The following is an 18,281-nucleotide window of genomic DNA, read 5'->3' on the forward strand; positions in this document are numbered from 1 at the left end:
ACCCTTTAGCGTCAATATGAGACGCAGATAAATATGGTCCAGAAGGCGCCTCCTAGCGGTCTAACCCTAACCCTACCCCAGACCTAAACCTACCCATAATCTGCGTCTCATATTGACGCTAAAGGGTGCCATGTGCGTCGGATGTAGACAAAATGTCAAAAGCGTCAGTATATGACGACCTAGGATGAGAATGCGTTGGATACATTCCCTTTCAAAGTGAAAGTCTACACTGCATCTTGCGTTGACGCTATGGGAAAGAAATACGCACTGCGGCATTCTGAACCAATGCCTGCCCAAATGAGCTGTGTAAGTACAACCATTAAGCTCATGACTGGGAGCCTAGCATCGTAACCCCTCCCAAAATTAGAACCACCTAGGTGGACCGTATTTGTTGTACCCGACGGGGGGTCAACCCATTACTGTGGTCCCACCACTTGACGTCTCGCACCTGCTCTGAGGGGTGACCTAACCAAAAAAGGGTGCTAGCCGATACTCTGCCCTCAGTGGTCAGGATAGGCTTTATTAGAAACCGTGTGTTTCCAATGCTTGCCCCACCTGAGGATGACCATCACTGCTTCCATTTAACCCAGCGAGACAGCACTAAAAACAAAGTGCATTTATCTCAAGTGGCCCTTTAAATTCCAAGTTTACCCCTCACTACAGGCATTCTTATAACATCCCCTGGGGGTTACCCAACACAGTACACCAGCTCCAGTCATGCTGGAAGGGCGACAGAAGAGGAAAAGGGCATAGGAACAGGGAATAGTTTAAACACATGGGGAAGATATTCTTCCGCTAGATGGAGCCACACAGAAAGAACGTGAGGCACAAATTTCCCTTCTTAAACTGCATCTTCACATCACATGCGGTTGCAGGAAGAGAGCCTAAATACTACCCCCACTCTCTCCAACAAAGACACAGCCAGACCAGGGCAGTGGTACACAACAGATAAAGAATTGAAAAATCTAGTTGTCGCTCTTTCTGAACCCTTACATAAGAATTCTCGAACATTATATCCCTGAGATATCTCCTCGGCTTTTGCCAAGATCGCATCGCGAGCAGCCACACTCTCTTTCTGACTCTGCCTCCAGCTTGGACCAGCCACGGAGTCAAAGGGGGGATTTGGAGGAACACGATTTTGGCACGACCTCAAACACCGCTGTCTGAACTTTCACCTCTCTGAATTTTCGAACCACTGACTTGAGAGCGATCCCGAAAAGCCCAGAAGGAGAAACCAGGGCATCAAGGAGGTAGATTTTCCCCTGCTCCTTGATAGCAAAAAAGTTCAGCCACAGGGCGCTCCATAGCCACCAAAGCTTTAAGAGAGCGGGCAACGGAATGAGCTGCCTGCTTTGTGGCACAGAGGGTGAGATCTGTGCTGCGGCGGAGCTATCGGAGAGGTTCCAGTTGCATCCCCACACCTTGATCAAGGAACTTTAATAACTCAGCTTGGTAAGCTTGCAACACCTCAATGGTGTGCACAGCTCCACCAGCCTGGCCCACTGCTGCGTACACCTTGCCTATCAGCTGTGATGTCTCTTGACATGGCTTTGACTGCAGGACGAGAGCCTTTAGTGAGGTTGTCGTGCCAAGGGAGAGAGAGCCGCAAGGGTCCTCTCAACCTGGAGCAACCTCACATACTCACTTTCATTCATCCCTTTTATGCTGGCATACTTTGATAACAGGGAGGGAAAACAAGCGGGCCAAAAATGATTTATTCCGTTATCTCACAATCTCATTGTGAAGATCAGGAATAAACGGAAGGCTCACAGGAGGAGTTTAGTGACACGTGAGGCACCTCTCATCCAACCTACCAACCTTCCTTTTTCTCCACTGACAAGGTGTGAGTTAAAACCTATAGTAACTCCTTGTATGTGGGGCAGAGGGAGGAGGCGGGTTTGCTGACATCTTCTGTCTCAACTTTCATCGCATCCAGCTCCTCAGAGCCAAATGGGGACAAGGGAATGCTCTCAGCCCGCGTGGAAGAAGCCGGGGACCAGGTTTCCGGGTCGGACATGAGAGCCTCGGAGCTGGCGAGCGAAGCTTGGAATAGGGCCAAGCCCTTCTCAAGCTACTCAGCCAATGCCATCTGCGATCCCCATGACCACAGCCGCCTATGGAGGTATTTTTGGTGCAAAACTACTGAACGCCTGTGACAGTGGAATTTGAAGTTGTAGAGAATAGCCACACATGTGTATCAGTAAATTTGAAGTCTCAGAGAGAAATGTTTTAAGAGTTGCAAACTTGTAGACTTTTTTTTATCTTCCACAAACACAACACAATAGTTACACCTTCTCAAATTCTTCATTGCAGGTGCACAAATCCTATTCTACAAATCACATATTAAGAAACTCATATGCTCACATTTTTGCTACAGTTGCTGCAGTGAATATGGTGCAAAACGCATTTACACACCCGCATCAAGAAATGTGAAGTCACGGAGCAATTTTGCTCATCTGCAAATCAGTATGTGAATTCATCCAATGAGAGTTGCACACTTGTAGAATATTTTCTCACAAATGTCTTGTATATTTTTCTAGCACAAACACAAATACATAACGCCTCGGTTACGACTGTAACCTCGGTTCCCTGAAGAGGGAACGAGCGTTGCGTCGAGAAATGACGCTGTGGGAACGCTTTGCGTGATGACGTCTTGAAGCACATGTAAAATCAGTCCAATGGTGTGGCGGAACGTCAGAGGCGGGTGACGTCACGTACCAGGAAGCTATAAAAGCCGGCCCGAAACAGAAAACGAAAGCTTCGTAAAAGTCTGAAGTCGAGCTGACAGGCATGAAGGAGATATGGCAGGGCGACGCAACGCTCGTTCCCTCTTCAGGGAACCGAGGTTACAGTCGTAACCGAGGCGTTCCCTTTCAAGGGAACTCCCGTTGCGTCGAGAAATGACGCTGTGGGAACGTCTATACCAACGCCTCCATAGCTACAAATGTCTGTCCTGTGTGAAATCCGTAGAGCAGCACTAGGAAGACAAAACATGAGACCCTGGAGCAGAGTCTAGATCCAGAGAGTAAAACCTGACGAAAGTGTGCGGTGAGGACCAGCCTGCCGCATCACAGACGTCCTGTAAAGAAACTCCTGAAATAAGGGCCTTAGAGGCCGCCATACTCCTCGTCGAGTGCGACCGGACAGCCAAAGGAGAAGGCTGCCCAGCCGCCTCATAAGCAAGTGAGATAGCCTCGACCACCCACTTGCTCATCCTTTGCTTAGACACCGGGCCCCCTTTGTTAGGGGACCCAAAGCACACAAATAATTGATCACTTTTACGCCACAGGGCAGCTCTGTGGACGTAAGCGTCTAACGCCCGCACAGGGCAAAGCAAATTATTAGCCTCCTGGTCAGCATTTTGAAAGGGAGGAGGACAGAAGGCCTGCAGAACAATAGGTCTAGCCACATTAGTGGGGACCTTGGGGATATAACCCGGTCTCGGATGAAGGAACGCTTTAACCATACCCGGAGCAAACTCTAAGCATGACGGAGCCACCGACAATGCTTGAAGATCCCCTATTCTCTTAAGAGAAGAAATAGCCAGAAGGAAAAGAGCTTTCAGAGTAAGAAACTTCTCAGGAACCTCCTCAATGGGCTCAAAGGGGGCCTGGGATAAGCCTTGTAGCACAAAGGACAAATCCCAAGGTGGCACCCTAGAGCGAACTGCAGGCCTCAGCCTCCAAGTGCCACGAAGGAAACGAGATACCAGAGGGTCTTTCCCCACAGACATTCCACCCAAAGGAATGTGGTAAGCACCTATGGCCGCCACATAAACCTTTAAAGTGGACGGGGTCAGACCTGCAGTGAACCGGTCCTGCAGGAACTCCAGCACTGTACCAATTGGGCAGTGGACTGGGTCCAACCGACGGTCACTACACCAGGAAGTGAAAACTCTCCACTTCAGGGCATAAAGTTTCCTCGTGGAGGGAGCTCTGGACTGTAGAATGGTCTCAACAACCTCGGTTGAGAGACCTGACTCTATGAGCTGGGCCCCCTCAGAGGCCAAGCCCACAGGTTCCACAGTTCTGGCCGAGGGTGAAATATCGAGCCCTCTGCCTGGGACAGAAGGTCCCTCCTGACGGGTAACTCCAGAGGATGCCCGTCGAGGAGGGACACAAGATCGGGAAACCATACTCTGCCCGGCCAGCGCGGGGCTATAAGAAGTAGATGGACCCGGTCCCTGCGAACTCTTTCCAGAACTCCCGGGAGCAGAGCAACTGGGGGAAAGGCGTACAGACGTAGCCTCGGCCACGTCTGTACCATAGCATCCAGTCCCAGAGGAGCTGGATGCGTGAGGGAGAACCAAAGTGGACAGTGAGACGTCTCTCGAGACGCAAACAGATCCACTTGTGCTTGGCCAAACTCCCTCCATATCAGCTCCACCACCTCGGGGTGGAGCCTCCATTCCCCGGGCCTCGGCCCCTGCCTCGACAGAGTGTCTGCTCCTATATTCTGTACCCCGGGGATGTAAGCTGCCCTGAGTGACAGTAACTTCCCCTGGGACCACAAGAGGATATGGCGTGCCAAGTTGGATAACGGGCGCGAGCGCAAACCCCCTTGGTGGTTGATATAGGCGACTACCGATGTGTTGTCCGTATGTACTAGCACATGGTGCCCCCTGAGATCTGTGATAAAGCTCCTCAGAGCCCGGAAGACAGCTAACATCTCTAGGCGATTGATATGCCAGGAACGATGATGGTCTTCCCACAGACCTTGAGCCGAGCGACCCTCCAGGATCGCTCCCCAGCCCGTGAGGGAAGCATCCGTCGTTAGCAATTTGCGACGACAAGGAGCTCCCAACACTGGGCCCTGGGACAGGAACCAAGGCTTCTTCCACATAACCAAGGCACGTAGGCATCGCCGCGTGACCTTGATTGTGCGAAATGGGTTGCCCCTCGGGGAAAACCCCCTGGTCCTGAGCCACCACTGCAGGGGCCTCATGTGTAGCAGTCCAAAAGGTATCACGTTGGAAGCTGCTGCCATGAGACCCAACAGTCTCTGGAACTGTTTGACAGTGAGTAGCTGACCTAGCTTTACACTTTTCACAGCTGCAAGGATGGAATCTATCCGTGGCGGTGACAGGCGCGCCTGCATCGACACAGAATCCCAAACCACGCCTAGAAAAGTGGTCCTCTGTAATGGAGAAAGCACACTCTTCTTGGCGTTCAGCCGTAACCCCAACTCTTTCATGTGGGCGAGAACAACATCTCGATGTTGAACCGCCATCTGATGCGAATGAGCTAAAATCAACCAATCGTCGATGTAGTTCATAATGCGAATACCCTGGAGGCGCAGTGGCGCCAGAGCTGCATCCATGCATTTGGTGAAAGTGCGGGGTGATAAAGCTAGGCCGAATGGAAGAACTCGATATTGGTATGCTTTGCCCCCGAAAGCAAACCTCAGGAACTTCCAATGACACGGACGGATGGATATATGGAAATATGCGTCCTTGAGGTCTATCGTGACAAACCAGTCCTCGGACCTGATCTGTGGCACGATCTGCCTCAATGTTAACATTTTGAACTTGAGCTGCATGACTGACTCGTTCAGAACTCGAAGGTCTAAAATGGGACGCAATCCCCCGTCCTTTTTTGGAACTATGAAGTACCGGCTGTAAAACCCGGTTTCCCTGCTGGAGGGAGGTACATATTCTATGGCCCCTTTCTCTAACAGAGTGTTTACTTCCTGTTCCATAACCAGAACCTGCTCGGGGCCCACCACTGTGGGCAGGACCCCCATAAACCGAGGTGGGCGTTTCTTGAATTGTATCTGATACCCTTTTTCCACGGTCTGCAGGACCCAACGAGAAACATTTGACAGTAGCTTCCACGCTGTCAAAGATTCTACTAGAGGTACCAGCCTCTCGAGACTGGTTTCTGGATTTTGTTGCTGTTGAGTAGCCTGTTCGACGCCCTGTAACGGCGAACCGGCAGGGAACGACCGAACAGACTGCTCTAGCACCCTCCTCAGAGGGGGCGGGCATCCCGAGGCCACTACGTTTCCGGGTGGACCTTGAGATATGTGCTCGCCGGAGACCGCTGCGCCCTGTAACACCGGAGGCGGCAGGGTTGGCAGAACGGTCCCCTGAGGGTACCGAAGAGAGACGGGCACCGTAAAATGAGGTGTTAACCGCTCTGCTTCGGGGGGGACTACCCTCATTTGTCCTGGGTCCTCGGACGTCAGGACTTTTTCCCAGCAGCCTTCTTGGCGGTAAGAACGGTCCGCAGATCCGTTCTACCCCTCGAAGACTGCTGGGTTTGAGCGCGCCCTCCGTGTCCCCGAGGTTTTTGTGGGGGAGCACGGGAGGAAACGCTCTGTTTCTGAGTGGCACGGTGCTCAGCGCTCTTTTTAGAGGAGTGAGGCTGCTCCCGCTCAGCAGCCTCATAGAAAGAACGGCGGGGGAGAAGTCTTTGGAGAGCAGCTGCTTGTTTGGCAGCTTCCTGTGATTTTGCTACTGCACTATTAACTGCATCGCCAAATAGACCAACCGTGGAGACCGGAGCATCTAAGAGAACATTTTTTTCTTTATCTTTAATGTCGCTCAGATTGAGCCACAGATGCCTCTCAGTGGCCACCAGGGCTGCCATAGACCGCCCAATTGATCTGGCGGTCTCCTTGGTGGCCCTGAGAGACAAATCTGTGGCTCTGCGTAGTTCAGCCACAGTGTCGGGACCAATACCCCCGCCCTCCTCTAAATCACCCAGCAGTTCAGCCTGATAGGCTTGCATAATAGACATCGTATGCAGACACGCTGCTGCCTGACCAGCGGCTGCATACGATTTATGAACCAGGGAAGATGTTATTTTTACTGGCTTAGATGGAAGTGTAGGAGTCTTCAGGGAAGATGCCGTTGCTGGAGAGAGATAGCTCGCAAGCGTCTCTTCCACCTTCGGCATCTCCCCATAACCATGCTCTTTATATTTATAAATGGAAGAGTAGTGGGATGTGTGTGGTGAAAATACTCTGTACGACACTGGTTTTTCCCACGATCTCGACACCTCGGTGTGGAGATCGGGGAAAAACGGAAGACTCCTGCGCTGGGGCTGCGCACGAGATGGCAGGAAGCGTTCGTCAAGCTTGCTTTTTGAGCGAACGTCCTGCCTATCCTCTGGCCACTCAATGGAAAGTCTGTCAACTGCTCTAGTAATAACATCGAGCAGTTCCTCAAACGCGTGAGACTGAGGTGGCGAATCCTCAGACTCAGCTTCAACACTCACAACATCCAACTCCTCAGAGCTGGACAATTGCAGCATTGGTGCCTCTATCAGGGGGGAAGAAACCGCAGCGCGTGCTTCCGCACCCTGATGAGAGGCACTGGATCTGTCAGATTGATGCTGAGATAAGGCAGAGCCCGTCTCAACATCCACTGACAGATCCATTTGCGAACCCCAGGTCTGAGATCGCCGCCGAGCCTCAGCCGCGGCGGGACCCGAGCCCTGGGGAACGTGGTCGGGATTGAACCGAGCCAAACGGGATCGGAGCGTACGCAATGGAAGCGCACAGCAATGCTCACAGTCACCACCCTCGAGTGCTGACTGGGCATGCTCCTCTCCCAAACAAACAACACAAAGAGTGTGTGTGTCACCTCCCGTTAAATAACGCGGGCAGGGATGGACACACACTCGATACTGCTGCTTGCTCGCCATAACTGAATCAATATATATATATAGAGACAGACAACACCAAATAACAAGGACAGATTTCAACACAGAGCGCAACTGAAGACTCAGAAAGCTTTCGTTTTCTGTTTCGGGCCGGCTTTTATAGCTTCCTGGTACGTGACGTCACCCGCCTCTGACGTTCCGCCACACCATTGGACTGATTTTACATGTGCTTCAAGACGTCATCACGCAAAGCGTTCCCACAGCGTCATTTCTCGACGCAACGGGAGTTACCTTGAAAGGGAACTACAGCTGCTTGAATCTGCTGCGACGAATCTCAAACACTGTTTTTCGCTTTCAAGTGACAAGTTTCGCGCGCTCTCCCTTTTGCACCAAGTGCACCGTGAAATGTGGGGCAAAAGTGAGTTGTGCATCTGTAGAGGCAGTGGGCGGAGCATACATGAATATTCATGAGTTTCCCGGGCATGCGCGTGGAACTGCTCATTCTAGTTCACGCTCCTCGTTTCTCAGCAGGTTTAATGGATTATTTCAAAAAAGGTAAATATAGTTTCAGCGCGAACTTAAAATACAATTGTGTATCGTTTTGTTAAATTCATAATGTTTTTATTAATTCGTCACTGACTGAATGATTGCTGGCATTCACTTCGTGTAGGCCTATATACAGTAGCTACAGCAAACTTCAACTCGCCGTATAAATTGCACCTTGCGAAGCTTTAAAACTGTGGCTTTTACTAATTGTTATCATTTGTTGATTGCAATAAATTAAATAAACCCTCATAAATGTATCTGTGGCCTAACACTTTTTAAAATATATATAATATGTCCTGGTGTGATTGTTCTTAAATTCTTGTTCGTTTAAATAAGCCAAATCATTTAAGACCAAACTCAAGCATGAATGTGTTGCTTTAATACGTACAATTTGGGATTAAACAAAATTGTATGGACAAAAGTGGATAAATTACATTTGATACAACTAGGTTACTGTAAATGAGAAACAAAAAACACTTAACATTATTTTACGGAATAAGAACATGCGCGTGGAACTGCTCATTCTAGTTCACGCTCCTCGTTTCTCAGCAGATTTAATGGATTATTTAAAAAAAAAGGTAAATATAGTTTCAGCGCGAACTTAAACTACAATTGTGTATCATTTCATAAAGTTCATAATGTTTTTATTAGTTTGCACGTTTTGTGCATTCGTTAATGACTAAATGATTGCTGGCATTCACTTCGTGTAGGCCTATAAAGCACAGCAAACTTCAACTCGTTCATTTCGTTGTGCTTTTCCTCTGTACATTGCAATGCTTTAAACTGTCTTTTGTTATCATTTGTTGAATGTCACTGCAATAAAAAATAAAATTTTACCGTAAAACCAAAAATTCCAGAACACCTGAATGATTACAGCAACATTTATTTCCAACAGAAGAGCAGAATATTCCTAAATACATGAACCATTACCATTTAATTTATTTATTGCTAAGCTCTTCTGATTCCTTACCTTATGAAGCTTTACAACTGTGTCATCTCTGGCAATAATCTCTGGGAAATAACTCCACAACCATATCCGTGTCCAAATAAACATTTTGCACCCTACACTGATGTTTCTCTTTGTCATGTTCTTTCTTTGACCTTATGTGTTGCTCTGTGTGCCTGGATGATACACAATGATGACCATTGATACAAATGCATGATCTACTTCTGACTTGAACTCTTGAAAAATGAAACCTTTAAACTTTGTTGGATCAATGTTAAAACATGACATTCTGGTATTTAAGATTTGCATGACAAAAGTTCGGAATCAATATGATTTAAGAAATGTTATACTTTTATAGCAGGCAAGGTCAATTTCCACACTTCATTAAGCAGCACAACCATTTTCAACTGTGATAATAATCAGAAATGTTTCTTGAGCAGCAAATCAGTATTAGAATGATTTCTGAAGGGTCATGTGACACTGAAATCTAGAGTAAAATGAGCTCTGCCATCACAATATATTTTTTTAAAACTTAAAATAGAGAACAGTTGATAAAAATATTTCACAATATTACTGTTTTTCAGATAAATGTAGTCTTGGTACCTTAGAGGTACCTTACCTTAGAACCTTACTAATACCAAACTTTTGAACCGTGTATATATTATTATATCAAAACCAGCACAAGCACACCTTGCAATCAAAACATTAAAAATAATATTGTTACATTATTTTGCCAGTGTGTTTGTAAATATTTTTTTTTAGAACATCAAATTGGTGGCTTATTATATTCCGTAAAATAATGTTAAGTGTTTTTTGTTTCTCATTTACAGTAACCTAGTTGTATCAAATGTAATTTATCCACTTTTGTCCATACAATTTTGTTTAATCCAAATTGTACGTATTAAAGCAACACATTCATGCTTGAGTTTGGTCTTAAATGATTTGGCTTATTTAAACGAACAAGAATTTAAGAACAATCACACCAGGATATATTATATATATTTTAAAAAGTGTTAGCCCACAGATACATTTATGAGGGTTTATTTAATTTATTGCAATCAACAAATGATAACAATTAGTAAAAGCCACAGTTTTAAAGCTTCGCAAGGTGCAATTTATACGGCGAGTTGAAGTTTGCTGTAGCTACTGTATATAGGCCTACACGAAGTGAATGCCAGCAATCATTCAGTCAGTGACGAATTAATAAAAACATTATGAATTTAACAAAACGATACACAATTGTATTTTAAGTTCGCGCTGAAACTATATTTACCTTTTTTGAAATAATCCATTAAACCTGCTGAGAAACGAGGAGCGTGAACTAGAATGAGCAGTTCCACGCGCATGCCCGGGAAACTCATGAATATTCATGTAGGCTCCGCCCACTGCCTCTACAGATGCACAACTCACTTTTGCCCCACATTTCACGGTGCACTTGGTGCAAAAGGGAGAGCGCGCGAAACTTGTCACTTGAAAGCGAAAAACAGTGTTTGAGATTCGTCGCAGCAGATTCAAGCAGCTGTAGTTATGTATTTGTGTTTGTGCTAGAAAAATATACAAGACATTTGTGAGAAAATATTCTACAAGTGTGCAACTCTCATTGGATGAATTCACATACTGATTTGCAGATGAGCAAAATTGCTCCGTGACTTCACATTTCTTGATGCGGGTGTGTAAATGCGTTTTGCACCATATTCACTGCAGCAACTGTAGCAAAAATGTGAGCATATGAGTTTCTTAATATGTGATTTGTAGAATAGGATTTGTGCACCTGCAATGAAGAATTTGAGAAGGTGTAACTATTGTGTTGTGTTTGTGGAAGATAAAAAAAAGTCTACAAGTTTGCAACTCTTAAAACATTTCTCTCTGTGACTTCAAATTTACTGATACACATGTGTGGCTATTCTCTACAACTTCAAATTCCACTGTCACAGGCGTTCAGTAGTTTTGCACCAAAAATACCTCCATAGCCGCCACCCTATCTTTGGGGCTCAGATGCCTGGCTTTCATCCCTCCTAAAGAGAGCCAGGCGTGAGCAGAGCTTCTTCATTGTGAACTTATCCTACTAATATAATGTATTTAATATGATTTATTAGGCATGGAATCAATTATGTCCTTGTATCTTTTAATTAGTATCTGATAGTTAGTGTTTTTTTGTCATGTTCATTAACTCTTTCTCCAACAGCCTTTTTAATAATTTTAACAAAAATGTAATGGCCCCCAGAATATTTTTTTGTATGAATATCTGAACATGCAATATATCACAAGAAAGAACAGAGCCTCTGCTTTTAATAAAAAAAAATTAAATTTTTTGCTCCATGTATCATGCATTCTTTTTCTATCAACGTTTCATAAAAAAGCTAAATTTGTAATGTTTTATCAAAGACTACAGCATGCATAAGCAATGCTTTTATCGATTGGTTCTGCTTCTTCTTCACCTGTGTTTTGATCCAGAGATTCTGTACTCTTTCAGAAGATGCTTAATAGTGCCCCCTACCGTATAAAAGTGAAAACATGGAAAGCCGAAAATTTCGTCAATGGCGGGGAAAGAGTAAATGTGCACTGCTCCTGTAAACAAAAACAATAATAATAATAATTAAGCACAAAACTCATGCGTGTCCTCTGCCGTAATGAATCGAGGATATGGGGGTACACATACCCTAAACCTTTTTTCACCTTCCATACTTTTAAACAGACAGAAAACTGATTGGAGACGCTACACGCACACAAACAAACAATTTTCTTTAGGAAAAAAGGAAGTTGACGACGTGTTCCTTCGGCGCTCTTTTATAGTCTGCCTGTGACGTCATTAGTGGCCAATCGGGATTGGCGTGTAGCACACATACTTAAGACACCGTCTCACACTGGAGGCAATCCCATAGCATCAACGCATGATGCAGTGTAGAGTTCTACTTAGAAAAAGTAATCACTGTTTACGCATCATAATAATAATAATAATACCAAATGTTTCTTGGGCACCAAATCAGCATATCACATTGATTTCTGACACTGGATTTCATGTGACTCTAGAGTAATGGCTGCTGAAAATTCAGCTTTCCTTTCATAGGAATAAATTACATTTTAAAATCTATATTTAAAAAAAAGAAGTTAATTTTAAATTGCAAAAATGTTTCACAATACTGTTCTTCAATACTGATCAAATAAATGCAGAGACATCTTTCAAATACATTAAAATAAAAGTTTCTGATTCCAAACATTTGAATATGTGTGTGCCCCCACAAAATGCCCCCATAAATCAGACTAAGTGATGTTTTTTTTGAAACTGTGTGAACAGTGCTGGTAATAACTGTTTATATGTGTATATCTGGATTACATAATCAGATTCCTAAAACGAAATGCTTGTAATTAGATTATATTACATTTTAAAATACTCATAATCAGACTAGTTACTTTGTTATTGATTACATTACTTAATTTTCACAAAATGGTTATTATTCATTATTCACTGATTCTCCAGAATTCTTCTAATTTAAAAAATTCTTCCTAATTTTATATTTAAAAGTTTCCTTTCTAAAAAAAAAAAGCATATTGCTTATTATGTTCAGCCACTAGTTAGGCGGTTAAGTGTTTTATTTTTACTGTTTTATTTAAAAATATTTTCTTTTAATTTAACATTTTTAAGATGTAATTAATTATTTGCTTTTCAACAATTTCTGAACCCTCTGCAGTTCCTACACAAACCCCAGTTTGAGAAAGCCTGACATATGTTTAATGCACTTCATGTTGCTGATAACAAAGAGTGGATTACATTTTCCTTCTCTTTGCATTTGCATTAATATACTACAAGATTATTCTATTCAAATCGATGAACGATAATTTGTATGATAAACGAGTTCAAAAGTAATAAAAGCGTATTTAGATTAAATTACCTAAAATTTGTTGCATAATAGATCACTACAAGTTTCATCATGTAATTTATATTCAATAATAGATTACTATTTATTTATTCTATTTTTGTGTCAATCACTTAAGGAATGCCCACCCACCCAGGAATGTGACCTCTTAAGAGTTAGCACAAGCATGAAACAGCCATTTCCTGTTGACTCTGCCCATCTTATGAACAGACAGAGCCAGAAAATGCACCTCACCCGGCCACTAAGAGGACATCCCGGCTGGCAGATGAAACAATGTTTAATTGAGGGTGACGGAGCGTGGACCTTAGTCCAGATTTTGGGAGAGCAAATCTTCTGGAGCTCTTTGCTGTCTTCTTGATGGCTTTTAACAGGCTATCTATGACGACAGGCCTGCACTGTTATTTCCAACCCATTGAGCAGAGGAGGTCCAGATGCATGTGCGTCTGTGTGTGTGCGCCACACTCCAGCTTTTAAGAGAGTATCGTTTAATTTTTTCAGTGGTGTTTGGAGAGCGGTTTACTGTGTCTGGATGTGCAGGATGCTTTTAGGGCCCGGCGGATGGGTTTTAGATGGTTATCTGGGGTGTGGGGTCACGGTAATCAGATATCACTTGTCGTCGACCCGAGGCGGAGTTACCATCTCAAAACAAGCAAGTCATGGACCAATAACAAACATAGTGTGATACGAGAGACGCTCCATCGCTTTGCTCCCTGGTAGAAATGACCTCACGACTCTAGCCTCTGCAAAACCTGAGCAGAGATAATCAAAGTCTAAATAATAATAGTATTCATTACACTTCAAGGATACTGGAAGGTTGTAAAAACTGAGGGGTGAACACAGATCTATGCAATGTTTGGGTTATCTGTTGGGATATATAAAACTTACATATATATTTATATTGAAAAAAACCCAACAATGTTTCAGTCATTACGCAATGGCAGGACAGGCGTGATTTGTTTGTAATAGAATCATCACTCGTGTGGTGGTTTCGAGTAGACGTGTGCTTTTACTTTTCTAAGCATTCGAACTTGGGATGGCTGACAAATAATCCCCTATTTAGATGGCCAAGGCATCAGAGGGATCAGATTAACATTGGACCCTTTAATGTGAGCCAGTGTACTGAGGTCTTGTGTGGGGCCACAGAGGCCTCTGGGGGTCCCAACTATAGTCTCAGCACCCAATTATAGGGCTCGTGGCCTACTCGTGTACAGAGACCATCCTGGTGGTAGGTTTTCCAACATATATTGATAAGAATTCTAGCTATCTATAATTTTCTAAATTTATTATTTGTTGAAAATATGACGTAAATTGAGGGTAATATTTCAGAAATAGTGCAGACATTTTTTTTTTATTCAAAATTAAATCAATATTTGGTGTGACCATCCTTTGCTTTTAAAACAGCTTTTGCAGATACAGTTTTTTCCTAAATCTTTCCAATCATCAAATAATCCCAAAAAAAAATAAATATATTTTTCACAAAAATGAAACTGTTTTTAATATTGATAAGATCAGCATATTAGAAGGATTTCGGAAGGATCATGTGACACTGAAGACTGGAGTAATGACGCTGAAAATGCAGCTTCTCCATTGCAAGAATAAATGAAAAAATTTAAATATATTAAAATGGAAACCGTTATTTAAAATTTTGCAATATTACTCTTAGCAGTGTACACTTGTTCACAATTTAGTTATTTTAATTTAATTTCAGTGCAGCTAAAGCACCCAGATTTCTTTCTGCATTTAACATGCTGTCCTATTATTTTAATAATGATTTTTATTAATGTTTGATGCAGGAGATCTAGTTGCTACCACTACCACTTATACAACTAAAGCACACAGTTTCAGACTTACTCTCTGAATGCACCCTGACCTCTGTGCACTGAAACTTAATTGGTCAGTGCTGGTTTGAGATTTGTAAGGGTGCTGTTTGTTTCTTTAAGGAGTGTGAGGGTCACGGATTAGTTCCTGTCCCTTAATAGAGCACAGATTGCGCTTAGGAGAGAGTAACAAGTTCGACCAAGGACATGAGGAATGGTCTGTTCACCTCTAGGTAGGCAATTCAACACAATTATTTAAAAAAAATTGCATTCATTATTAAATAGAAGTTTACTTAATGCATTCCCATGTTAAACCTGCATGAAATATTTTTTGTTGGTGTTAACAGAGCAATAGCTGAAACCGAGCAAAGGATTTCCAGTTCCCAGAATGCTTTGCATGGGACTGGATGAATGAAGTGAATGTTAAAATTAAGTGGGTAAATATTACTATTATTATTATTAATTCACTCTAATGGTGAAACACTTTAAGACATTTGCTATATAAAATAACAAAATGTAAAATATCGTTCATAAAACTCATATCTCCAAATTTCGTCTTTTTTTATTTTATTTTTTTATTTACGTCTGTCTGTGGGTTTTAGAAATATTTAATCAATGAAACGTATTAAAAAGAGCTTGTGACTATACATCGTAATTATATTGGACTGTTGGTCAACCTCATTACTCCAACTCCACCCCGAATATCGTGAAAGAAAGCACGCGTTTGGCCCGTCTCTGCTTGTTTGCAATTTATGCAAGGGTAAATAAAGAACTGTTTATTTGAATAAGTATGATGTTTACTCAAGAAACACTATATAAAGGCTAATGTTTTATGTATTTGAGGAGCGGAGAAGATTGTCTTAAGGCCTGTTCACACCAAGGACGATAACTATAAAGATAACGATAAAGATACAGCCTAGTTCTAAAAATCTTTCTCAATATCAAAGAATAGCAGAGTTCACACCACATATAACCGATTGGTTGGAATCACTTTCAGAACAATTTTATCCAGCTGATGAACGATAAAAACATTGACAGCCATTCAGAATCCATCCTGGTTTAATGAGCTCGAGCATTTAAAGCGGCAGACAAGCACGCGCTTAGAATAAACAGATGTGGACGATAATATAGTTATCCTTATATTTATCTTTATAGTTATCGTTCTTGGTGTGTACGGGCCTTTAGTCTAGCATTTGTCGTCGAGTCACATCTAATACTGTCTTAAATAACCTGTGTGTAGCACAGAAGAAAAAAAAACCTGAGCGCCCTAAAGGTTATAACCTGAAAGTTGCTGAAAGCGAAACGATGCAGTCGTTCTAATGATGGACAAAACACGCATCTATGTCCGACATTCACTGGTCTAAAACTTCGTAACTCAATTTGAGCTTGATTTTGGTAGAATGTTAATAGAATGGTAGAATATAATGGCACATGCAAGTGTCTGACCATAAATACAAAATATCAACCCAACCTTGACAGCAGTAAAACGCGTGACCACAGAATCACCTGCAAGCAATAAGCGAAAGAGTGCATGAAACTAGCTGAAAGTCTTCAGTATCTTAATAGTGCAGCTTTAACTCTGGAAAATATTGATGTGGTGCTTTATTAAAGAATACAACAGGGCCCATTCTTTGTCCTTAGGTAATTTCCATGCCTCAGTGGCTAATTGTAAAGATCTGTTAAACCACTCAAATTGAACAGCCCTCTTGCACAAAGAGAAGAGAATTAGTTTTAATTTAGGTGTAATGAAATATTGATGAGTATATATTGTGTTCTGTGTGCTGTGTTAAAGTGAGAGCCAGTGTTCATGACTGCCAGACCTTTCAGATCATTAGGAGCAACATGTTATTCTCATTACTGAGCTGTATGGTAATTAGTCATTAATATGTAAAGGGCCTGTAACAATCCTCTGGAGCTTTTATAATGGTAGAATGAGTAAGACAGCAAACAGAACCGGTCAAATAAACATGCACATTAGAAGTACCAGCTCTTTCAGACCTGTAGATGTGCAATAAGCATAACTTCAATTGGCATTCGTGCAAGGCATGCGCCCATGTGTAAAATCGATCGGATAACAGAGGCTGCGAAACCTGAAACATGATCGTCTAATCATACTTTTACCTCACTGACTGTTGCGTTTTTTTTTCTCTTTGACTCATTAAATTGCCAAGCCCCATATAAGCCATAGGATGGATTTGTAGCCATTACATCTACATTACAAATCCCAAAGTTCTCCTTTATTAGTCTTCTTGTTGCTGTCAAGAGTAATGACATTCCACCTTGGGAATTTCTGGCAATCAGGAAAGGGAAACCAGGGCCTCCATGCCAACCTGGGGAATAATTGACAGAATGATGTAAAAAAGATAGCAATTTGCTTTGAAATGATAAAGTTTAGAGAGCTTAAAAGGGGAAAAAAAACATCACTAAGATTCTAGCATGTTTTTGGTCGTTGCCAGGGTGTTGCTAAGGTGTTCTGAGTGGTTTTAAGAGCATTGTGTGTATGTGGCTGCAAATATGCTTTGTGTAGTTGTCTTATACACTACTGTTCAAAAGCATAACAGTAATATTTTGAAATATTATTACGATTTAAAGGTCCCATGGCATGAACATTTCACTTCATGAGGTTTTTTAACAATAATTTGAGTCCCCCTAGCCTGCCTATGGTCCCCCAGTGGCTAGAAATGGCGATAGGTGTACGCCTTTGAGAAAATGAAAGCTCAGATGGGCCAATCTGGAATCTTCCCTATATGTCAGAGAGAGGGTTACCTCCCCTTTCTCTGCTTTGCCCGCCCAGAGAATTTGGCCCGCCTATGAGAGAATGAGCTACGAACATGTGAGCGCGATATTGTTTTTTCCTCGAGAGACATCATGGCTTGCAAACGAGCGAAGCATGGCAGTTGCTCAGTGTTTGGATGCACAAATTAACACAAAAGTCTTTTTTTAGTTCCTTCATCCGTGGCTCTGAAGAATCAGTGGGTTCATTTTTATTTTCCCTGGAAATGCGCTGACACAACCTCCCAACCTCCCAACTTCCCAACTTCTAATGCAGCTTTAGAATGACAGTAAACCAGAGCAACATGAAAAGCCAACAATGTAGGCTAGCGTTAGCTACATGATAATAACTGTAACAGCATACATAAACAAACCAACTAAAGTACCGTATCCAGACACAATATTTTAAACTAACCATTCGGAGACGCCCTGCTGTAGCCGCTGAGTTACAACTTCTTCAGGTGCTTCTCCATCCGGATCAGATTCTGGGTCAAACTGGAAAGCTTGAACGACTGCGTGTCTACGAGCCATTGCAATACATCCACTGTAAAAATTAGTGCATGGTACCGTGGCCGCAAGCTGGTCAAGGCCACACCCCCACGCTCCACCTCGCCCCGCCTCTCTCCTCCTCATTAGCATTTAAAGCTACAGACACAGAAATGGCACGTCCTAAGGAAAGCTCATCGTGGGACTGGCTCGTAGTGGCTGTAATTCTGCA

At 43.0% G+C, this 18,281-nt stretch overlaps 1 protein-coding gene across 1 annotated transcript in view; it reads right to left on the minus strand.

Annotated features, from left to right (window-relative positions):
- Positions 1–2,642: 2,642 nt before the first annotated feature.
- LOC309507535 (uncharacterized protein) overlaps positions 2,643–18,281 on the minus strand; it is a 367,884-nt gene continuing 352,245 nt past the window's right edge. The window contains exon 2 of the mRNA XM_082181809.1: positions 2,643–5,025. Coding sequence (XP_082037935.1) covers positions 2,978–4,861 — 1,884 coding nt within the window. The 5' untranslated portion in view covers positions 4,862–5,025 and the 3' untranslated portion in view covers positions 2,643–2,977. The remainder of the gene's footprint in view (positions 5,026–18,281) is intronic.

The sequence above is a fragment of the Leuciscus leuciscus genome (genome assembly GCF_965113295.1).
Source record: "Leuciscus leuciscus genome assembly, chromosome: 10".
NCBI classification, from domain to species: Eukaryota; Metazoa; Chordata; class Actinopteri; order Cypriniformes; family Leuciscidae; genus Leuciscus; species Leuciscus leuciscus.